This window comes from Varanus komodoensis, unplaced genomic scaffold (assembly GCF_004798865.1).
Source record: "Varanus komodoensis strain SLA01 unplaced genomic scaffold, ASM479886v1 scaffold23, whole genome shotgun sequence".
In the NCBI taxonomy this organism is placed as follows: Eukaryota; Metazoa; Chordata; class Lepidosauria; order Squamata; family Varanidae; genus Varanus; species Varanus komodoensis.
In genome coordinates, this window is record NW_025335627.1 from 11,207,109 (window position 1) to 11,231,579 (window position 24,471).

At 40.7% G+C, this 24,471-nt stretch overlaps 1 protein-coding gene across 6 annotated transcripts in view; it reads left to right on the forward strand.

Annotated features, from left to right (window-relative positions):
- The window catches only part of PARD3B (par-3 family cell polarity regulator beta), a 648,538-nt gene that overhangs the window by 318,730 nt on the left and 305,337 nt on the right, over positions 1–24,471 (forward strand). For all 6 annotated transcript variants that reach the window (XM_044431728.1, XM_044431729.1, XM_044431731.1 and 3 more), the window contains 3 exons: positions 1,393–1,489; positions 2,932–3,047; positions 24,193–24,237. In XM_044431728.1, the coding sequence (XP_044287663.1) occupies positions 1,393–1,489; positions 2,932–3,047; positions 24,193–24,237 (258 nt within the window). The remainder of the gene's footprint in view (positions 1–1,392; positions 1,490–2,931; positions 3,048–24,192; positions 24,238–24,471) is intronic.

The following is a 24,471-nucleotide window of genomic DNA, read 5'->3' on the forward strand; positions in this document are numbered from 1 at the left end:
CAGTGACCAGAATATTTTTAAACATGTTTTAATTGGCTTTACTTTATTACTATAACACTGTAGCTCTTTTTTGATGTGGTATTGTATCACTATGATGTTTTATTATTCTTTGCATTGTGTTGTAATGCAAATTTTTAAAACTTACTTTTAAAAATTCCCCAACCCCCACTATTTTGGCAGTGATTAGAGAGGCAAGTGGAGTTTAATTTCTTTCTAAAAATTTTATATGACTTTTAAAAACTGGAAATTGTTTTAGTGATAATTTTAAAATTGATTAAATGAACAGGTTATCATAAACAACCATGGCAAAAGCTTTAATGACTTTGTGCTGAATTATGAAAAGTTTACTAGTACATCACTGCCTATATTAAAAGCTCACCCTTTAGAAGAAGAAGAAAAAGAAGACGAAGAGCATTAAAGGCATCTACACTTGTGGAAATTGTGTTCCTCCTCTGTTTAAATAAAAACTGATCGGCTTTCTGCAATCTGAGAAAAGGAAAAAGAACCGCACAGAAAATACAAAATGGCAATGATTGAAAGGCTGCATCTTATAGATAGCCCATAAAAGCAAGCAAATAAAATGACAAGTAAATCCCCAGTGCGGAAGCGCTCCCCAATTAGTGCATTAGCAGAACTGACTCAGAAGCATCTGACTCAGAGTGCCCTCTGTGAAAAATGAGCTAATCCAGCATATGTAGTGCAAGTGCATTGCCATCCCTAAACTGCCTTTGTACTGTTTACATTTATGCTACTTTTGCAGGATTATTAAAGAACAAGGTGCAGTTAGCAAGTCCCCAAAATAAAGAATTTTCTCATCCTTTATCCCAAGGCTTTTCTCTGCCTCTTAGTACTTCAGGGGCATTAGAGTGACCATAGTGCTGACAGCATTATTTCAGTAGCCCATAAAAACATGAGGCTAGTCTCATTTTATAGATAAGAAATCAAACTGGTGAAGCAGCTAGGACATGTGGCCGTACAGTTGATGCTACAGCTAGGCACCTATTAAACTTTTTATTCAAGTCTTATTATGAGCATAATGTTGTATGTTAGAGAGAGAGAAAGAGAGCGAGAGAGAGAGAATATCCATTGAAATTAATAAAACCAATATAGAACTTTGACTCTTCATCATAAGGAGAATTTCAATATGTTTATCTTTAATTATGCATGTGCAAACAGGAAAATCAGTTCTTTTGAAAATCCCGAAGGATATATTTTCTGCTTGGTATAATTTTAATTCTAGTTTAGTTAGTTGAGAGATTTGTATAATTTGTTACTGGCTTCAGGAGAAATGCAGGGATGCCAGTTTGGTTCTTGATCAGCAAACAGATGTAATTGATTTGCTGGTGCCACCATTTATTTATTTATCTATTTATTTATTTTTCTTACTTTCAGAGCTTTATACATCTGAGAGTGGCATGGCTGAAACTGAATTCCCACCTCCTTTGCCTCCACATCCAAGTGATGAGCTGCTCACAGATTATAATAATAGGTTTGAAGATGTGTTTTATATTTATGATTTTATTCCTGGTTGGGAAAAACATTGCATTAGGTTGAATTTACACCGGAATCAATTTATGTGTTACTTAGAATAAGTCTCTCTAACCAGATGTCCTCCAGATGTGCTGGACCTCATTGCCCATAATTCCTAGCCTCCAACTACAGTCCATCAAAGAGTGATTTAGTCATACAGTTTTCCCCTTCCTCCTTCCTCCCTCCCTTCCTTCCTTCCTTTTTCAGATTTTACTTGTAGTTACAACAGTAGTTTGTTACTATTCCCATTTCACTGCTGCTGCAGATAATAATCCATAAGGACAGTTGGAGCTGAGCTATTCTTCAAAATTATAATCCAGTTGATTAATTTACCGGGCTGTTATGGCTCTTGATAATAATTGTTTCCCCCGATTAAAGATATTCTTAGAGTGGGGAGAAGAGAGAAAGGAGGAGGCAAGTGCCTGGGACTAGAAAGAGAATGAGCAAAGGACAAAGGTTGTCTGGGCACAAAATTTGACAAGACCAGGAAGCAACTCCTTCCTCCTCCTTCACCTAACTTCTGATTAGTGACAGTTTGAAGAACGGGGAAAAACATTAACATTTTGTAACTTTAAAAATAAAAGAAATACACATTTCTGATGAAGATAGGAGCAGAGCTTTAGTGATGCATTGGTGGCTCCAGTGGTAGCCGCATCAGGACCCTGCACTGCAGCCTCATTGTAGTTGGTGAAGCTTGTCTAAATCTGGCCAAATGGTCCTCTGGTGCCAAGTTTTCTTAGCATATATTGCAGAGTTGTGGTTGCGCCTGGGTTGGCAGGTAGGTAGTTTGTGCAAGTTATCCATCCTTTTCTCATGGGGATAGGATCAATCATGTGCATGTGTGTCCGTAGAGGGAGAGAGTTGGAGAGAGGGATGGTGGTTTGCCATAGAAATGGGTGGAAAAATATGAAACATTTTTCAAATCTGCAGTTTGTGGCATGTAGGTTTGTTAATTATTTAATTGTCTCATTTGAAAGGAAAGGCATTTCAGGAATTTGGCTTTGATTTTCCTGCAAAGTATGTTTCTTTACTTGTTGGGTTGGTAGTCATGTTCTTCAACTGGGGAACTGTACTGCACCTAGCAGTTTTAATTGATTGCACCCTTGATTATACAAATAATGATGCTGATGATGTTGGTGTTAGATGGGAGTACTTTATCTGATAAAAGTCTGAATAGACCTTTAATGTGATCACCAGGTAGATGGAAAAGGTGAAAGCCAGTGCTTTCTGCTCTGCTTATAGTTGTCTTCAGTAAAAAAAAAAATTAATAGAGGCAATAGCACATGAAGGAAGCTTAAATGACTTATAATAACTGAGAAGAGGGAAATGGATAGGGTATAATTACTTCATTTTGTTTTTGAGCTGGTGCCTATTTTTTTCTGGTATGGCTTCTTTCCATAGCTCAACAACACATTCAGATGCATATTCACCAGATCAGCACATCAACTTCAGAACTCTGACACTGGCCAAGCAGGCGGAATCAATTAATCTGAAAGCTTCCAAAAGCATGGATCTTGGTAAGAAGGGTGGGAAGGCAATAATAATCCTTTTTTGCTTCACCATGCATTTTCTTTCTGAAATACACGTAAATTGGAAGGAAACTGTTATTAAGGCTGAAATACAGAATAATTAGAAAAAAACTGTCCTTGCAATACTGTGTAAATTTTTAAAGATGCAAATCTTACTGCATTGTTTGCAGAAGTTTTCTGCAACCTGTTGCCCTCTAAGCATGTGGGACTTTGGCCACACAGAGTGCAGCTCATGGGAGTCCAGAAGATCTAGAATAGATCAGGTTGGAGAAGCCTGCCTCAGAGAAAATTGTTTGAAAATTGGGCTCTATATAGTAAAAACATCTTACTTTTTGCTCTGTCAATTCTAAGCATAGAAATGCTTGCATGTTTCAGTGAAATACTGAAATTGGCACCTCAAAGATTTGATGCACTGTAATGCCATGAATCATGGTCTTTCTCCACCTGAAATGATGCTTACAGAAGAGGGAAGAAATGGGATTATTAATGATACATGCCACATGACATGGGTAACTTGTCTGTCAATGCAATAAAAAGTCTCTCAGAGACAAAATTACGATGAAGACCTGAGGGAAAAATATCTTTACCAAGTTTATCAGTGGAATGTTTGTTCTGAGTGATATTTTGAGCACATAGAGAACTTTCCTTCTAAGATTTAAGATGTTCTTCTAAGTTTAGGATTGTTTTTAAAATATAGGCAATGTGTGGTTACCTTAGGGAAATACCTCCTTGTCAACAATAAAAATAAAGTTAAGAATTTCTCATCTCACTTTTACAGACATGTGATTGGTGACAGCAATGTACCCTGGTAGCAGTTGCAGCTTTGCAGAATCTATTTAGAAAATAGTTTACACCAAGTATGCACAGCACATAACTATTTCATCTGAAATTGCTTTCTGTGGGGAAAGGTGGCAGATCTTTATGCATGGTTATTGTGGATTAACAGTAGATATTTCAGTTTGGGCTTGTCACCAGCTGGAATAAATCTTGTGACATTCTGTGTGTCCTGTGCCACTGTGATTTTTAGACCAGTCCATGAGACTGGGGTTTGGTGTCTCTGAGTTTTTAAGACAGAACTAGCTTTCTGGAGATACGGCATTCAGCTTAGGTTCGTAGAAATCTTCAATTAAAAATCAGTGCTGGTCTCAAGATACCACCATGACTACTAACTGTGCCTCAACGTTCCTTCCTTTTCCTTTCCTCTACCTATGTTGGTACTGCTCACTGACAACTGGAACTACCTCAGGCGTGTTCCTGGTGACCTACCATAAGTCTTCCCTGAGATCACATTAACGTGAAAGGGAGACAAGGTTTGGAAGCATGGTTCCTGGATTCCTGTTTTTACTGCAACATGTTCAAGTATGCTTAGACATGTTGCAATATCAGTTGCAGAGGCTAAGAGGACAGTGGGATGGCTCAGCTCTCTCACAATCTGTGGAATGATTCTTATTGAAAAATAACAATGGCTAGCTTAAGAGCTGACCCCTTGAATTAAAAAAAAGATGGGTTATCATGGAACTATTGGAACAATATGTCCAACATGACATTGCTACCTACGGGAAACCAGTGGCTTGCTATTTCTAAGGCTGTGATCTGTGCTTTACTGAGCCTCCTACTTGACCCCAGGATACTGCTTTCCATAATCATTGTTTTTGGAGAATTTGAACTAGGACAGATTGGAGGCATTAGATTGCAAACAGAAAAGGACCAGTGAGAAGATTTAAAGCTTTGCTCCTCAAACTCAGTTCCCTAGGATTATCAGCCTTCAGCAAATCCTGCATTTTGGTTTCACCTGTTTTCTCCACATTGTAAGGATTAAGAGTTGGCTTTTAACAAGTTAGATAATGGATACCTTTAGGATTCTGCACCAGATTCTGAATCCTGTACTTGTCCAACAGACATATAGAATTTGAATAGCCAAATTTTTATCCTTAATTTTCTCCCACATAGGAATGATGGACAACCCAAAGTAGTCAGCATCTCTGCAAAAATTAGGGCATTCAAATGTTTAAGAACATTCAAGAAAGCTTATGCACAAGATACCATTTTTGTTTCACTTGCTTTCTGCTGAATTTTATGTATGCAAATGTTTGTTGCAAAAGGGAGTTCTCATCCCAGAAGCTTTAAAAGAGCAGACTTCTGAGCATTTACAGGGGGGAAAATGAAAAATAGATATGTATGCTTAAATTTATTTTCCTGCCGAACAAAAATAACTGCTCCCCTAATGCTTTGAAGATGGTTGACAGCATAAACCAGTTCAAATGTTCAGTCAGGTTGTTCAGCTAGTGGTATAAATATCTCACATATGAAGGAGTGACACACAAAGAACCTGAATCTATTTATATTGATAATTCAGTATTTTATAGGCAAAGCGATATGCAAAATAGATGTATTCATTATTCCTTTTGAATGCTAAATTGTTTGTAAAGCAAGCACATATTTATCCAAATTTGAGGGCTTATCTTAGTCTGGGGGCTTAGATTTTAACCATGGATTCACTGGTTATCTAACCTGAATCAGCCTTTCAGTCTTCGTGGTTCAACTGTTAATAGGGATGAAAGTATTACACAATAATTTCTGATTTCTGGATGCAAAGATGTTGGGCCCTTGGCTAATCAGATAGGTGTTTCAGTGTTCTGATAAATTATGGAGCTAGCTTCATGAGCCCAGTGGCAACAAGAAATGACTTTCTGGAAGGAGTTCTTCAGATAAGTGACTGAGAGCCTATACAATGAAGTATTTAATGGTTTTAACCAGGATACGTTGGGTTTAAGCCAAGATACTTCTTTTGGTGGCAGACGCAACCCATCATGCCACACCACAATCAAACCATGAACTCTCTCTGATTAACCATAGTTTTCTGTTTCTTCCTAGGGTTACCAGCTTTGGAACAAGCTCAGCGATTAAACTGTGTTTTCTAACCATTTTAATATCTTGGCTTCTTCTGAATCTGGCTTACATGAAAGGAATATTGAAGGGGCCCGTGCCATAATAAGTGGAGATAGAATCATTCAGACTGGGCCATTGAGCACCAACAGCCAGTTAATTTATTTTTCCTTAGGTATAAAAGAGGAAGACACTGTGCAGTAACTGCTACAACTTAATACCATTTTTTATTGATTCCAAGTTCAAGCCATTCCCTATCCAGTCTCTAAAAAATAATTAATGTGATTTGTCGGTGCACCTATTTAGATAACCAGACAATTTTGATATCTGTAATTTTGACATGTCAAACTGTCAGAAACTTGAATCCATCATTTTATTAGAGAGAACTTTTTAAAGAAAAAATAAACTGATTTATATCTTTGTTCTATAAAAACAAATTTAATCTTTTATTCCTTTGTCTTCCAACTCTCTACAGTTTTGACAGGTTTACCCTCCATTTGATACTAAAAGCATTAAACCTTTACTTTTTCACGTAAAATATGTGCAGAACTGTAATTTCTCCTCTTATTGCTTACTAGCAAAATGTACCCAGTGTTGTATGAATTGGCATAGCCTTTCATTTGAGAGGGTGATGCCTTTAAACAAACTTACACAGCTGACAGACTTGAATGCATTTTGCTTGCCCTGTTTCAGTGAAGGTATGCCTGCTGGCACGCTTGGCATGGTACATCCTAGCTCCTCCTCCCCTGGGAGAAATCCATCCACTCCATTACCCTGGGTGGGTAGGCTGCCTCACAGCAGCGGGTGGGGTAGGCACATAGTTGTGTCCCTTGGAAGCTAAGCTCCCCTGGCTTCCAACTAAATGGACAAAGTAGGAAAGTGTGCCTCCACGTTTAACACTATCAGACGATTGGCCCTTCTGGCTCAATATCTTTGTCTGATTGGTCATAGTTCTGCTGAATGTGAGACACTAGTCTTATCCAACCCTTCCTGGAGATGCCAGGGATTGAGGATGGGGCCTTGTGTATATAAGGTTCTGCCCCTCAGCTGTGGTCCTTCCCATAATGGGAAGGCCCTTACTTCAGCACTGCACTCCAGGATTTGTCTTATTGCTATGTGCAGTGTGTGAGGATGGCAAAGGGCAAAGGCGAGAGCTTGTTTATTTTGCAAACATTTATTCATTAAAATAATTATGAACATTCTAAGACATCACAGCTAGCTCAGTCAATCAGTGCCAAATGCTTTACTGCATGTGTAGTAGATTCCAGTTAGATGCTGGCTATCTTACATAAAGCCAGCTCATGTAATACTATAAAAAACTAAAATATTTATTGAAATCAGTTCCCTCACTAAGCAACATCTGTTCATTTTCTTAGTTTACTGTAATTGTAATTGTAAGTTAAAGTTTTCAAGTTAAATTTTATAAACTATAATGTAAGTTCCAAGTTTATAAGTTTTAAAATTTTGTAATTCCCAAAGATATTTGACCTGCTATTAACATAGCAATAATGGTAATGCCAGGGTCAGGAACATTCTTTGCCTGGAATGTTATTATTTTCAGCTTAGCAGGAAAAATGTATATATAGAATCATGAGTTCATATTTTGCATGAAAAGACTGCAGACTCAAACACACTCCTAGATTTCACTTTAATCTATATGTTGCTGCCTCTAAGAAGAAAGAGAATCATACTAAGGTTTAGTTTGGACATACATTCACAGATTGCCAAAAGCATAATTTAAGAAGCATGGAACAAATGTTGGAACCTTTCACTTTCATTTGCCACCTTCATTCACTGGCATATTGATCCTGGTTAATGTAAGCATTCCCGTATTCTAGAACTGTTGTTTAATGTTAGCTTATTAACCAAAATCTTAGATGAGAATCTGATTTTAAACTATGGTTTAGCCAAATAGGATTTGTGTCTTCTTAAAGGTAACATCTAAAAAGAATGCCCTTTACTCAGCTTAGTGATGTTATGAGGCATGCAGCTGGAATGCCCTCTTTCTTCAGGACAGAGGTGCATCTGGGAAGAGTGTGTGATTTCTTTCTAGCTACGCTACATGCACATTTCTATGTGTTGCTACCACTTGATTGTAAATCATGCTGTCATATGCTATCTAATTAAATTTATTCCATGACGTATTTACATTTCAGCAATCCTTCAAATGTGGGAATCATGAGTATAAAGCTGAAAAATGGCTCTGGAAGATTTTCTGAATTGATCAATTAATGTCCTGAATGGGGCTGTGCTTTATCTTAATTGTTAATAGCAATTGGTCTGCATCTTTTGCACGTGGTTTTTTCTGAGGTTTTTTTTTCATGGGTTGGGAATTAGACTAAGTATGTGCAAAGAAATGAAAACACTTGATGGCCCATTATCGCGCCTATGCTGTGGTGGTTGAGGGCATCAAAGAAGGAATTCTTCTCTGCTTCCATTGCATCCTCACAGTGCTGTCTAGCTGAGTTTTTCTGGGTGGTGTGGGGGCTATTACATTCTTGACCTAAGACAAACCCTATTGCACCATCGGCAGCCCACAGTGATTACTTTGCCCAGCACTTCAGGAATAAAATCTCTCAAATTCACCACAAATTGTACTCCATGGTTGATATGGTCCTGGAACGGGAGGTATCCAGAATACCATCTGGTCTGCCTTAGCTGGATGTGTTTCAATTATTGCAGCCTAAAGATATGGACAAGGTGGGTGGACAAGTCCGACCCAGTACTTGACCCTTGCCTATATAGCTGCTCACCAAAGTCAAGGACGGGATGTGTACCTGGGTCCAGAAAGTTAATGCCTCTCTAAGGGAGGGTTGGTTTCCCTGTACCCTTGAAGGAGGTGGTGATCAGATCCATTCTGAAGGGAGCAACCCTGGACCCAGAGATTGCCTCCAACTATAGACTAGTGGCTAACGTTCCATTCTTGGGCAAGGTGCTCAAGCAGATGGTGGCCAGGCAACTCCAAACTCTCTTGGAAGAAACTGATCATCTGGACCCATTTCAATCTGGATTCAGATATGGTTACGGGACTGAAATGGCTTTGGTCGCCCTGTATGATGACCTGTGCAGGGAGAGGGATGGGGGAGTGTGCCACTGTTGGTTCTCCTGGATCTCTCAGTGGCTTTAGATATTATCAGCCATGGTATCCTTCTGGATAGGCTGACTGGGTTGGGAGTTGGAGGCACTGCTTTGCAGTGGTTCCTCTCCTATTTGAATGGCCAATTCCAGAAGGTGGTGCTGGGGGATTATGACACCATGGAGTTCTGCAGGGTTCCATTTTATCCCCCATGCTGTTCAACATCTACATAAAACCAGTGGGAGAGGTCATCCAGGGGTTTGGGCTGCGGAGTCATCAGTATGCTGATGATACCCAGCTCTACCTCTCTTTTACATCTAATCCAGGTGAGGCAGTGGCTGTCCTTAACTGGTGTCTGGTTGGAGTGATGGGCTGGATGAGGGCCAATAAATTGAGACTTAATCCAGACAAGACAGAGGTCCTTTTGGTGGGTAGTTCAACTCTCCAGGTAAGTGATCCTTGCCCTGTTCTGGATGAGGTTGCACTCCCCCTAAGGGACAGGGTGTGTAGTCTGGGAGTACCCTTCGACCCAGGGTTATCCTTGGAGTCCCAGGTGACTACTGTGGCAAGGAGCGCTTTCCTTCAGCTTCGCCTGATCCATCAACTACACCCTTACTTGGATGAGCAGAGTCTAGCAACAGTGGCCCATACTCTGATAATCTCCCAATTGGGCTATTGTAATGCACTCTATGTGGGGCTGTCCTTGAAGATGGTCTGGATACTTCAGTTGGTTTAGAAAAGAGCAACCAGGTTGCTAATAGGGACCAGCAGATATATGTACATAGCACTGGTCTTGTACCATCTGTACTGTCTTCCAATTGAAGTCCAGGCCCAACTGAAGGTCATAGTGATGACCTACAAAGCCCTAAATGGCTTAGGACCTGGGTATTTGAAGGAGCGCCTCCTTCCATATATACCTGCCCAGCCTCTAAGATCTGAAGTGGTGGTCCTCCTTTGGGAGCCTTCCTGAAGGATATCAGAAGAGTGGCTACCTGGAGAAGGGCCTTCTCTGCAGTGGTGCCCCAGCTATGGAAAGGGGTCCACAGAGAGGTGCGCCTGGCACCAGTGCTTTTTTCATTTTGGCACCAGGCCAACACCTTTTTATTTTCCTAGCATGTTAAATGTTAGTATTGTTTTTAACATTGATTTTATATATTACTGTGATGCAGTGTCTTACTTGTTTATGTTATCGCTGCCCTAAGACATTGTAAAGGACAGGATACAAACATTGTAAATAAATACTAAATGTGGTTTTGCATCACCTTTTCCAAGCAGTGTCCTCTTGTAGGCAGATGGCCATATATGTATTACCTATATGTTACTGCCATTGTGCATTGTGCTGTACTAGAGGATACACTCCTACCCAGGGGACTTATGTAACAGTCTTCAGTCTCATGCAGGGGAGACAGCAGAGAAAGGGGTACAGAAGGAAGCAGCGTATGATGGTTATTGCAGTTACGCACTTAAGCTTAGTTGCAGTGTAGTAGGCTGCATTGAAGACGGCATGGGAAACATGGACTTTGGGCAGGGATTTGAAGGAGGGAAGTGAGATCGCATCATTCAGTCCACATGCAAGAGGCAGCGAGGGAGGAAGGATGGAATTATTTGTGGGAACAGATACCCTCAGCTGATGGTGAGTGGAAGTAGAAGACCAAAAGTTGTAGCAGGGAGGTGCTGCATATATTCGGAGAAAGTATTGGAGGAGATATGTGGAGGGGAGTAGTGCGAGAGAAGACAGTGAGTGACGCCAGAGTTGATATATTTGGAATAATCCCTGAATACCTGGAAAGCAGAGGAAGGCATCTTCAGGGTGGAGTGTATTGTATGCTATTTTGCAGCTTGTTGGAAGACACCAGTAGATAACAGCATGTCTTTCTTTGGCCTACTGGAAACAGCAGCCACGAGATGACATCCTTACCAACTTTTGTTCATTTGTTTCCTTTGGCTTTCTTATAAGAGATTTGATTTGACTGCTGCCTTTAGTTGTATTTATTTACTGGGTTATACATTTTCTGGGCTGGAATTTTTACTCTTGCCTGTTTTAGCACATTCTTCTAATAAGTTGAAGTTCATTATCATCAGTATTTTTCTTTAGAAGCTAGCTTGAGAGAGTTCTTACTATTGAAGGTAGCATATAAAACTTTAACACAAATGAATAAACCTTTGCTGCTGGTGTTCTTTTCATCAGTGGCCAGCACACCTCACAACTAACAAAAGACGAGAATGCAAGGCCTTAGGTCTGCATAATATTCTTTTCAACTGGCCAGAAAGCTAAGTGAACATTCCTGTCTGTATTATTTGAGGGTCAAGTTTTGTTTGATTGTTTTGACACTGGTCTCTTCTACAAGCATTTTTGTTTTTCTTTCTCTCTGACTCAACCCTCACTCCAAAAGAAGGATATACACATGTTGTTTTTACAAGAATAAGTAAATGGTTCTAGAGATATTTTTGAAAATATATATCCTGTATTCCTTATTCAGCAAGGTTCTTGGTCATGGAGGTCATTTTTAGATGGGTGAGTGACTTGTTTTTTCACATTCTTCCTCAACAGTAGTTTTCCCAGCAACTCTTTCAAAGCAGCTGTGATGACTCTGTCCCCTTCCTGTTGAGTCAGGAGCACTTGCAACAAAATTGTTACTGTGTTGGTGTGCCATGTACAGAAAATGAACATGTAGCTGCAGCTAATGTATTGTAAGCCGCCTAGGAAGGCCTCAGCAATTATAGGCAGCCTGTAAATACATGCATAAATAAATGCATACATACATAAAGTGTTGTAGTTTTTGTCTTAAGCCACAGGTTTCTTTCCTAGAATGTTTGCTGCTGTTATAACCACTTCCATATTTATTATGTGACCTTTACTGTTGTACAGCTCCTTGGGAGCCCTCCTACCTTGGAAGATGGCCAAGAAATATTTTAAATAAATAAATAAATTCCTCTTCCATGTATCTGGTTTCAAGGTATGGAGTTCAGTAAGGTGATCTGGGGGCAGGCAGCAAGCCTTCCAACAGGTTTTCTCTGACTTATGGTTATGGGAGTTTTTTAACAGAAAAGCTGGGTAAAAATGCTTATGATAAGTAAAATATTTAAATAATGAAGTATTTGTTATCAGTGCACTACTCCTTCTCTATTCCAGTAGCTGTTGTTTTCTGTTACTGCTTGTTGCCTGTCAAGTCACCCTTGGCAATCATGCTGTCTGCGTTACTGCCCAGACATCACTCATTAGTTGCTGGAAGAACATCAGCTCTTCATTCATTTGTACCAGCATGGGACCAAGAAGAAATTTGCTCCCCCTCTTCCCCCAGTTAATTCTGCTTCTGTTTCTGCATGTGCTCCAAGGGATTAATCATGAACATAAGCTCCTAAACACTTTTTTGTAGAGAAACCTATGCAGGGAACTAAACTACTTTTTAAAACTTTCTTCTATCTATAGAATATGCTGCTTGATTGTTAAAAAATCACTTTCCTGTTAAATATTCCATTTAATTAAAAATGTTCAAAAAATTGTTGTCACAGAAGGTGAGTATTTCAGTGCTATAGAGCATTACAAGGGAACAGTTTTCTGGTCATTTTTATGGTAGTGTTAAAACAGTATATTTGCAGTGGGGGAAAGAAAGCAACTGATATTTCAGTCTCAGAGCAATGCTTGTTCCCAGGGAATGGCCTCATCATCTCCTATCATGATGTACTTGATTCTTCTTTCTCTGGCTCAGCTGCTGCTTGTGTAGATATGAAGGAGCTGGCTCATGCCTTCCCCATCTTTCCAGCAGAGATATTTCCCAGGAAGAACTGGTGTGAGGAGGGGGGGGGGGTTACTCCTTTTCCTGGGGCCTTCCACAGAGCAGGGCTGAAGATAACAGGGCAAGGCTGGGAATCTGTGTGGGAGAGCAACTTGCTAGAAGACAACAACCAGGAGACGCATGCGGACGGAGAGAGGAACACCTGGGTTGGGTGGAGTGGTGCAGGAGGGCAGATAAAAGAGGAGAGAGGGGGTGAGCAAGAGGGGAAGAGAGGAGAGAAAGCTGAGACACATGTGGTTGAAGGAGAGCAGGCAAGGCAGTCGCTGGCAGGCGAACCAGCACAAACGGAGAGCCGTTCGTTGCCCTAGCGACAGGAGGGAAGGGAGCCAGAGTAGGCCAGGACAAGGCGCTTCGGGAAGCGAGCCGGTGAAAGTGTAAAGAGTTGAATAAAGACCCAGTGAGTGCACTGTCCTTCTGGTGTTGCTCTTCATGGAAAATCAAGGAAGAGGCAGCTTTAGCCGGCACCCCTCTCCTGACACAGTCACAACTGGGTTCATGAGTGATACCTCCACTGCATCTAGAACATGGCATGTGATGACACAAATGTGCCCTACCTATGTAAACCATGTGCCTTTTTTGGTAATTGAAATGTAGAGTGCATGAAAGCTGTATCATGTGTAACTCTTCTAATTGCTGACTTCTCTGTGGCAGTGAAGGTTGGAGAATTGAGGAGTCTGTTGAGGACTGCACCTTGGGGTCTCCCTGTTCACTGGCAGGCTTTGAACTCCATTCTTCAGAGTCTGGGCAATGGCATTCCTCAAGGTTCCTATGGATAGGATGCAGGGTCTGAGGCTGTGCGGTCCAGTTCAGTAGCTCAGGGACTAGTTCTAGCATCTCCTCAGAGACATCTCCACTGGAGGCATCACTTAAGATGCTTTTTAATGCGTACACTTCAGCATTAATGTGTGTGTTCCTGGCAGAGGGGGCCTGGCTGATGGCTCTGTTGTCATCAACACATCTCCAGTAGTGCTCCTTTTCATCTGAAAATTCATTATGATAACAGACAAAGATAACAATTCTTGGCCTTGGCACAGCTTTCTTGCTTATTCAACTTCATGCACTTGGAATCCACCTGAATAAGTTACTTCTGGGCAGAAACAAAGTGACCTGGCTTGGACAAAAGAACAACCAATTTGTTGTTGTGTCATGAGACTACGGGCTGCTTCCTCAAGGGTAGATTGTTTTTTTCCAAACAAGATACTCGTAGCCATCTGTGCCAGTGGGCTTTTCCTGTTGTTGTCATCTCTGGTGAGTTGCTGTATTGTCCAAACCCACTATGGATAAGCTCCAACAGACAGTGAACCACTTAATGAGAGCAGCAAAATTATTTCAGGAGAGTGGCTGAATGCCCAAGTGGCTGTCAGACACTTTCATTTGCCCATGACTGTGTGGAGCAGGCATCCTTGCCAGCAACTTAATGGGAAGCATCTCTCCTCCTTGCTGAGCTGGCCTGGGACATCCTGGCCATTGGCTTGAGGAACAGATTCCAGCCATCCTTGTCAGCAGTTGGACAGGTCCAATCTTGAGTCCCTGCCCTGGATGCATGAGCTAGTGATCCACGTCCCGTGCTCAGGACAGTTAATTGAAATAAACCCTAACCCTTCCCTGGAGGTCTACTAGGAGGCAGGAGGTAGGAGCTGGTGAGCCACTCAGTGTCCACACTTTCTAGAGGGCAGCCCCAGCACCACCCTTTCTCTCCATTATGCTTTAGGTCAGGAGCTCTGTTGGCACTATGGGAACAAAGAAGGCACATGCCCTATTTGCACTATAGGGATTCTCTGACAGCCACAGGGAATTGTCAAAGAGAGGAGATTTGTTCCTGCTGGTGGTGTCCCTGGGATGCTGCTTGGAGGAATAAGTTTGCGGGGGAGGGGGAATGGAGGAATGTTTCCGTGTTGAGCCTGATCATCTATTGGACTCATTGGGGAACTTCAGACAGCACCAAACCCACCATGGTTAATTGTTAGGATGAGTCATTGTGCCACGAGAGCCATCTTTTTGTGTCTGCTGAAGAATATCCTGAACCTTTTTTCCCCCAGATTCAGACCTGTCCTGATGATAAAAGCCCTTGGCCACGCATGGTGAGGGGTGTCTGGTGACAGAGCTAGCCAACCAGACGGCTAAAAGGAGTTAACTAGAGCTGAATGCCTTGAAACAGAGGGAAGGTTGTGCCTCGGTTAATTATGGGTTTTTCTTGGCATCTGGTGCTTCTTGGGATAAGTAATTATGTAAATAATAGTATGATCTCTAGTTGGGATATGTTAATGTGAGCAGAGTTCAGAAGCCGCTGACCTGAGAGGGCCTGCAGGAAAGTGGCAGGTGGCTAAACCTTCCCTGCCTGTGCAACTGAGAGACTGGGTGTGCTTGGCTTTGTTAACAAGCACAGACTGTCCCGCTCATATTTTTTCTCCTCCGATAGAGCTGGTTGGTGGTTTAGTCACCACATTTTTCTTTATGCATGAAATCTCTTAGGGCACCTGAACTGAATGCAGCCTGACCCTTTGCAAACAATTCCAAGGTTTGACCTTGGAGCCTTTGCTTTATAGACCTGAAAATTATAGTCCATCCAATTTAGAACAGTGGCAGTACAGATGGTTATTTCTTACTTTTGCAAATAAGCAAGACAGATGATATATCTGAGTGTTATTGGAGTTTAGAAAGGAAATGAGGGGAAATAGCTAATTACCGTACAATTTATTGTAAGGATGATGCCACTTCCTATTCATGCACAATAGGACAGTTGTATAGACAATAATTGCCACATTATGCACTAAAATGCATTAACTGGTCACATGTTCTCCAGCTGCATGACAAAATGAGTTTTTACAAGTTGCAACAGAAGACAAATCTCATTTCTAAAAGCCTAGCATTTTATTATTTATATTAATATAACTTATTGTTTTCCATAAACATATATACACAAAAACTACTTGGGCCTTGTATAAACATTCTGTAAGAACGACAGCCATGGGAATTGCATTCAAATGCATAAAAGCCCTGTTAGCTTTAGCCTGCAGCTAAATAGGGAATTGAATCATATTAACATATTACTGTATATTGAGTCAAAGAAAGTACGTGGTAGTGTTAAGGTAGAAGAATGACAGTTTATAAATACTGTGGGTGTGCACAAACATATTTTCCGTCATATTTTGAGTCATACATTGATTTTGCATGTTTTCAGCATGAGTATATCCGTTTTAAAATCATTTTGCCTTTATTTTTACTTTCACACTTGTTTTTTCCCCCTCATTTGAGGAAACCTGACTGTGTAAATTTAAAATGCTATATTTCTCAATAAGGCTACAAACTTGTTCATGATTAATACATATCACATATTTTAGCAAGCCATATGAGTAGAAAACTGCTGTTGTATGTTTTGCTTGCAAATGGTAAGTGACTAAGCATAGAGCTGTCTTTAATTGGTGTACCATTTGAAAGGTCTGGTTGGTTTTGCTTTTAAGGATTTAAAAAACACTATATAATCCAGTATTTCCCCAAGCTCTTGCGGAACAGATTAAAGCCCTTTCTTTTATACTTGTGATCATGGCAAACTAAGGCTAATAAAAGCCAGGAAATTGAGGACATATCTTAGGTGTGAAGAGGATGGAGCAGTCTACATTTGCAAGCCTTGGTTTTGTGCTAAATCTCAACAGACTGAGTCTGACCGCTGGAAGAAACACAGTGTTATGAATTGCCACAAGCCTGCCCCATATTAATACTGCGCAGTGCAAATGAGAGAGGTGAGGGGTGAGTAAAGAATGAGGGTATTCTAGATGAGCCACATGGCGAATGGATTGTTCCTGGGAATACTGCCGTCACCCTGTGCTGTCCATGGCCCATAGAAGTAGTGCTTTCAAATGCTGATTGCATTCCATGGTTCTTGTGGTACACATTATTCCCTCGCTAGGTACATACACTAATGTTGTGCTATCCTTTGCTTCTATTAAGAAGAACATACTGTGAGGTATCTCATACTGCTGTTGACAGTGGAACAACTTTGTACCATATTTTATTCAAAATTTCCAAAAAGAACTGAATTCCTAAAGGTTTGCATGTATTTTTGTGTTTGCCTTTTTAGCCTGGATCTTTCAGCTGCTGTGAGATAAGATTATGTTAGCTAGGACCATCTTATAATTGGATTAAGTTTGATCCAATATCTATTTCAAATACCATGACCCCAAGCCATGTAATTTTGCTGTCAAATAGGAATAAGTGAGTAAGGGAGAATGCATCCCCCTTCTGCCCAGTGCTATATACAAAGGTGTTGTTTCTGGGGTACAATTGAGCACTTATACTAGGATACTTGGGAAGGAGGAATATATTTTACAGAAATAAATGTATGTAGATGTTGGTGCATGAAAAAACTGCTAGATTGAGATACTGTATACATTTTCATGGTTTGCATGAGCCTTTAAAGTTTTTAAATAAAAGTAGGAAGTTTTTTTTATCATTTATTTCATTAAAACCATTATGGACATTCTGTTCTGAATAGTTAATACACAGGTTTAGAATGTTTACATTGTTTCTAACAATTTGAATAAACAGGTCAATAATGCATTCAGAAAAGAGAGGAAAGAAGTTGGAATCCTTGACATGGCTTTGTAGAAGAGCGTCATTATGCACATACAACAAACATGTGCACACACAAATAAATGCACGGCTGCTTTAGTTTTGGCTATGGGTGCTTCCAACAGCATAGGGAATGCTGATTATGTCCTGTAACATGCCAAGAGCTTCATCCTTTGTGAAACTCCTTTTCTCTGGGGAGGTTTACAGCAGTGTCTTTTCAGAGCCATGTAATGATCTTCATACATTTCCAGGCTTTTTACTGCTTGAGGAATGTCACTGTTTGCTTTTGCTCTGCTAGTTTAATTGTTGTTTTCAGCATGTTATATTTTTATGATGCTTTTACTGTGAACTACTGTGCGAGTTATTTGAATTGAAAGGAAGCATAGAAATTTAATAAATAGATTTGCTGGAAATAGATAATGAGGTATGGGATACCTGGATGGGAGTTTGGACAAGTGTCTGTGTCTCCTTACCTATGAGTAAGTCCTGTTGAATAAGAGTAAGTCCTTTCATCTGACTAGAGGCATGTAGGATTGCGCACTTGTCACACTATGTCCTTTTGAAAGTAAGCCACACTGGATGCTTTTGTAGGGTATCATTCTGATCCCTAATGTGTGTTCTAATATTTTTTACCACTCATTGAATAGTGCATGTTAGCCTTAAGCAGCTTAGACATTTTTCTGAAAGTGTGGCTGTCATTCTTTTTGAGAGATCCAGATAGGAATGCGCAAGTGGGACCTGCAAAGAAAGTGGCAATCTGTGCTGTCTCCTGATTGGAGTGCCCTCGTTCAAGGTTCTTGCCAGCTATTCCCTCCTAACTGGGCATTTCACATCTTCTCCTTGCACATGTTCCATTTTCTTCCATGGCTACTGAACAGGCACTGTTTTCCATTAGGCTGTTTTGTTTGTGTTTGGTTTGGTTTGTTGCTGCTTTACTTATGGATTTGTACTTTTCTGTGAATCTGAGGATTCTCCCAATGTTGTTAATACTTGCTTCTTTTTTCTTAGTGGCTACAGTCCAGAGTTTGCCTTTACATGGATTGATGTATCTGTCAGTTTTAGAAGGTGTGCAGGAGGGGAATGAATCTAGGAGAAGGAAAGCTTGTTCACCATGTTGCTTGTATTATAACACTGTTTTACACAAATTGTAAATTTAAAAAGTTTGCTATACGTGGCTTGAAATTACAGTATTTGTCAGCATTTAGGATTAGAGAAGTGTGAAGCAGTAAAACCCAGCTTTCCAAAGTTCTCTATACTCCATCTTGAAGCTCATTCCCACTCAAGTCTATGTCAGATTTCAAGCTTTGTTTTCATCTTCTTGCATAAAAATTCATGCTCATTTCTGTCTGAATGGTATCTTTTTCAAATGCACTGATTTTTCAGATCAGTTGTATGCATCTGTAATATATGCATCCTCTCCATTGATTACAGCTTACTTGCACACCTTTTTCAAAAGTACTGAATGCATGCTTTCAAACAAAATCAAGTTGGAAGGCTAAAAATGCATGGGCTTTGACAACACCCTGCATCTGAATCTGTGTTAAATGCAGAAGGTGTGAACTAAGTAAGTCCTGATTAAAATGAACAAGGAAAAAAAATCTGATAACCCCCATTCAGAACTGAGTCTAGCTTTTCAGCTCAGAACTCTTCTGAGCTGAAAAGCTAAACTCAAAAGGCCCTGGGTGTAGCAGTGGTCTAAGAAAGGATGGCTGGGTACATACAGCAGCATCTACCATGGCTCTGTCTCCCATCCTCATCCTAAACTGGCCAATATTGATTCCTTGGTATAGTACTCGAGATAGTCTTAGTGCTGAATATTCAGGCCAATGTTAAGAGTATTCTTTCCTAAACTCTGCTCAGTGAGAAGTTTGAGGGCAAAATGGTGGCTCTTACACAAAGGAGACTGAGCAGAAGTGATAATGGCACACAGTGAGTTCAATAAGGATTTAGATTATTAATGTTTTACAGTATTTCATTGCAGAGGGATTATTCTGCTTCATTTAGCATGTGGGAGAGGAGGTGCAGTAACAAAGGTGTAAAATAAGCTATGATTATTAACAGTGCATTACTTAGGCATGAGAGTTGGAGGTGCTATAAAGAGAAAGAGAACAATTTGCATTATCTCAATGACAACAATACTGTTTGCAGCCCAAGTCAGGAAGAAATAAAGAAAAAAATTCTTCGTGAAGTATGAAGTTGAGTTTGTCAGCATATTGTTTTTGCTGTAAGCCATTTAAAATTTATTCCCAAGTTTTTTGTCATCTATTTCCATGTAGTTTCTTGCCAAGTGCTGTTAAACTATCTGAGATGCACTTAGAAGACTTTGCTTTGCAATCTAGAACTAAATGCAGTTGTGGAACAGCAAAAGGGCTATAATTCATGTAATTGTGTCTTTGTGCCTTTCTCTTTTTAAAGCAGTTTCCTTGGCTACAACATAAGTTATAGCTTGAGTGAGCTGGAGAGAGAAACAAATTGTGTGATACAATACACAGTCATTCTCCTTCAAAATACAAAACTACAGGCAAGCATGTAACCCTGTGTAGACATAATGCTGAATTTAGTGTGATGAGAATGAGTGTCTGGTAAATACACTTCTTTCTTCTTCTTTTCACATGAGGACAGGTCGATGCTTCTACTTTTGCTTCCAAACTGACCACATCAGAGACATCTGGAGTCAGAACTATGATTTCCTGTAAACTATGATTAGTTTAAACAACTCGGGACAAACGTGAGACATAAATATCAAGGTTTGATCCTGCTTTGTTTTAACAAAGTATTGGAGAACAAACCACGGTTCTCCAGGTGCAGACATCATGGGGAACAACTGTTGCATAGAGACAGGGGCAGGAACATCTGATCTTCCTGCATGTGTGGAGGAGGAGAGCTGAGAGAGGAGCATACAATATCATGCATATAATGACAGAACAGGGTTTAGCATTGTATCTGAATCAGACCTGTGTATAAACACAATGGGAGTTCTCTGGATTAGGACCAGTGTGGTGTGATGGTTAAAATGCTGCACTGGGGACACAGAAGATCCAGATTCCTAGTCCCTGCTTGACCATGAAGCTCACTGACTATCTTGGAGCCAGTTACAGAATCTCAGCCTAGCCTACCTCACAGGGTTGTTGTTGTGAGGATAAATGGAGCTATGCAAACCACCTTGGGTTTCTAACAAGAGGTGGAAAAGGTGGGATATAAATGTAATGTAGCAGTAGTAGTAGTAGTAGTAGTAGTAATAGGACTAGTGTGTACCTGAGGTTTGTATGTATACATTCACCTTCTCTTCATTCATCTGTTAATAGCAGGAAAAAAAATTAACGTGTTGCTACACACAAAATGAAATTAGTCTGGCAGTTTTTGTTAAGCTTTTAAAAAGTAAAACAGATATGATGCTGTATTATCCCTATGACTGTGACCATCTAACTTAGAAAGCAGGTTGAATAGAAACTTTTGTCCCCATTGTATTCATCATTTAAATTTCAAAATCTGTGCCTTGAGTGTTATGAATGAAGACTGCACTGTACTGGGGAAATTATCCAAGGTTTATACTTATTTTCTTTAGCATATAACTGCAAAGATAGTTAACCGCCTCAAAAATAAAATTCCACTTTCAATAGAAGGAACTTTCACTCAAAAATAAAGGTCCTAAAAATGCATGCAAAGGATTGTTTCATGCCAAAATTTGGCATGTTCTCTGTGAGTATATTCAGCGTTGCCTAGATGAGGAAACACTGCAGTGGAGAAATAAGAGCTGATGTAGTTGTGTTATTGGCACAATGATTGACTTAAAATGAATTGATGGTGCTATATCTTTATTATGCTGAAAGGGCTGTGTAAGGATAATATCCATCTGGAGAGCTAGTGACTGATCCCCCCCATGTACTCTCTCACACACACATGCCTGCAAATATGTTTAGGTCAGGGAAAGTAATTTATTTAGATTCTTAAAAGCATGAAAGAAATTTTTGTGTTTGGAAATAGGATCTTGGCTGATTAATTTGCTTTTTAGAATATTTTCTTTTTTTTTGGCTAGGCGTACTACTTATGAACTTTATTGAGGTTTTTGGTAGATATTTTTCATTGTGTTGCAGCTTGTTTAAATATGTTGTGTTATAGCCTCATCTAAACTTAGCTTCTTTCTCTCAAACGCCCCAAACATAAGCTGAGACAGAGATAAAAAAAGATGCTTGTTGTTCGGAGTAGCTAGACTTTGGCCATCTCAAATGTAACAAATAAATCTTGACCTGCCAAATTTATCATGTTAAAAGCTTTTTGTTCTGGGGTGTTTGTGGATGGCATATTCTTGGAGGCTTGACTAATTCTGTTTTCAACCAGCCTCCTCCCTGTGTTTCCTCTGAATATTAATCAGCTCTGTGTTAATGATGTCAAACAAATGCTTGCAGTTGCTTATGTTCCACATGGGATTTCTCTGGATCAAATACACTAGTTCCTAGGAAAGGCCTAGAACTTTGTCGCCAGCAGGAACTTTCCTCTCGTGCCATGCTTCCAGTCTGGCTCAGGCCTTTCATGCTAGCTATTTGCTAGGAAAGCAGAATCCCAAAGTCAAACCACATGGCAAGCATAATGTTTAGTTTGGTCTCAAGAAATATTATAGGTAGGTAGAGATGACATAAACCAAAATGTTTGTGGATCTGTTTGCAAGCAGCTTGAATCTGTGGTCATGCTCAGTGGTTGTGTTGAGAGAATCTGGTGAACATGGATTATGCAAGGGTACAACATCTGATTTAGGGTAGTGTGAGGAGCTACTGGGTTTTCACGATATGTCAATCTGAAGCGGGAATTTGACTGCAACCCGGCAGCTGCAGGCTGCAAGTTTAATAATCCACAGTGAGCGTGGGTCACTGGAACCCTGTCCATGTCTTGTGTTTTTGGCATGTTACCTGTGATGTAAGTGTACCTGTTCAAATGGTATGTTATGATGACTGTGTTTCCTTTAATCTTGGGATTTTTTTTCTTATTTTGATTATTCAGAAGTTCCAGGTACTTCGTAAAGCCAAGGACAGGATAGGGACCTGGATCCTGGAGGTTGTCATCGCCTCTCTGAGGGAGGGCTGGGTACCTGCCCCTTTAAAGGAGGCGGTAGTCCGGCCTGTCCTAAAGAAGGCTTCCCTGGATCCAGAGGTGGCCACCAATTATAGACCAGTGGCCAACATCCCGTTTCTGGGCCAGGTATTAGAGCGGGTGGTGGTGGGACAACTCCAAGCACTCTTGGAGGAAACTGAGTATCTGGACCAATTTCAGTCCAGCTTCAGACCCGGGTATGGTACTGAATCTGCCTTGGTCACCCTGTACAATGACCTGTGCAGGGAGAAAGATGGGGAGTGCGTCCCTGTTGGTTCTCCTGGAACTCTCAGTGGCTTTTGATACCATTGACCATGGTATCCTTCTGGATAGGCTAGCTAAATTGGGGGTTGGGTGCACTGTTCTGCAGTGGTTCCGCTCCTATCTCAATGGCCAACTCCAGAAGGTGGTGCTGGGGGACTATGGCTCTGCGCCATGGCAGCTATGCCATGGAGTTCTGCAGGGGTCCATTTTGTCCCCCATGCTATTTAACATCTACATGAAACCGCTGGGAAAGGTCATTAGGAGGTGTGGGCTGCAGAATCATCAGTACGCTGATGATACCCAGCTCTACCTCTCGTTCTCTACCAATCCAGGTGAGGCAGTGGCTGTACTGAACCAGTGCCTGGCCGAGGTAATGGGCTGAATGAGGGCCAATAAACTGAAGCTCAGTCCAGACAAGACAGAGGTCCTGTTGGTAGGTGGATCGGACTTTGGGATGGGGGACTTTGACCTTGTGCTGAATGGGGTTGCACTCCCTCTTAAGGACAGGGTCCGCAGCTTGGTAGTGCTCCTCGACCCAGAGCTATCGTTGGAAGGTCAAGTGAGAGCGGTGGCGAGGAGTGCTTTCCTTCAGCTTCAGCTGATCCATCAGCTGCGTCCCTACCTGGAGGATGATTGCCTGGCAACAGTGACACACGCATTGGTCACTTACCGATTAGACTTCTGTAACACACTCTACGTGGGGCTGCCCTTGAAGACAGTCCAGATACTTCAATTGGTGCAAAATAGAGCTGCCAGGCTGCTGACAGGGACTGGGTGTTGTTCTCATATAACCCCAGTCCTCTGTCAGCTCCACTGGCTCCCGATTGAAGTCCGGGCCCAATTCAAAGTGCTGGTTATCACCTACAAAGCCCTGAACTGCTTGGGACCTGGATACCTAAAGGAACACCTTCTTCCCTATTTGCTCTCCCACCCCCTGAGATCGGCAGCAGAGGCCCTCCTCCAGGAACCCTCTGTGAAAGATATTAGGAGGCAAAGTACCTGGAGGAGGGCTTTCTCTGCAGTGGCGCCCAACCTATGGAATGCGCTCCCCAGAGAGGTCTGCCTGGCACTGTTGTTATTTGTTTTTCAGCGCCAGGCCAAGACCTTTTTGTTTAAACGCCATTTTAACTGTTAAAGTTTATTTGTTGATTTTAAACTGACCAGGCTGTTGCCATTATTTTATTTTATGTATTTTATTTATTCAATGATTTTTTTATTTATATGTGGGATTTTATGATAGTAAGCCACCCCAAGGCTTATGCGATGGGGGCAGCATATAAGCTGTCTAAATAAATAAATAAAATGTTGATATAGGACAGCAATATAATATGAAAGAATGTTCACACCTATGTTTTAAAATTGCAGTAGTTTGCTTTAGTGTAAAATGCTTCCACTGCAGCAAATTATTTCTCATTTTAGGGCAATATCTAATCTTTGTTGTTTCCTTTTCTTCCAGTGGCCGACGAAAGCAAAGTTAGCTTGTTGACTGGGCACAAACTAGGTAAGAGAGTCTTAGTTTGCTTTGCTTGACTATACTGGTCATATGAAACAGCTCATGTTGAGGTATGAGCAACCTAGCTCACAGAAATCAAAGTATCTGGGTTTTTATTTTAAATAAATAAATCTAAGACTTAATTTTAAAAACTGGAATGATCAAGGTTCATGGCATTTCACAAAAATTAAAGAAGCTGCAATAAATAACATGGCTCTTTTTAAATGAACCATTATTAGGTAA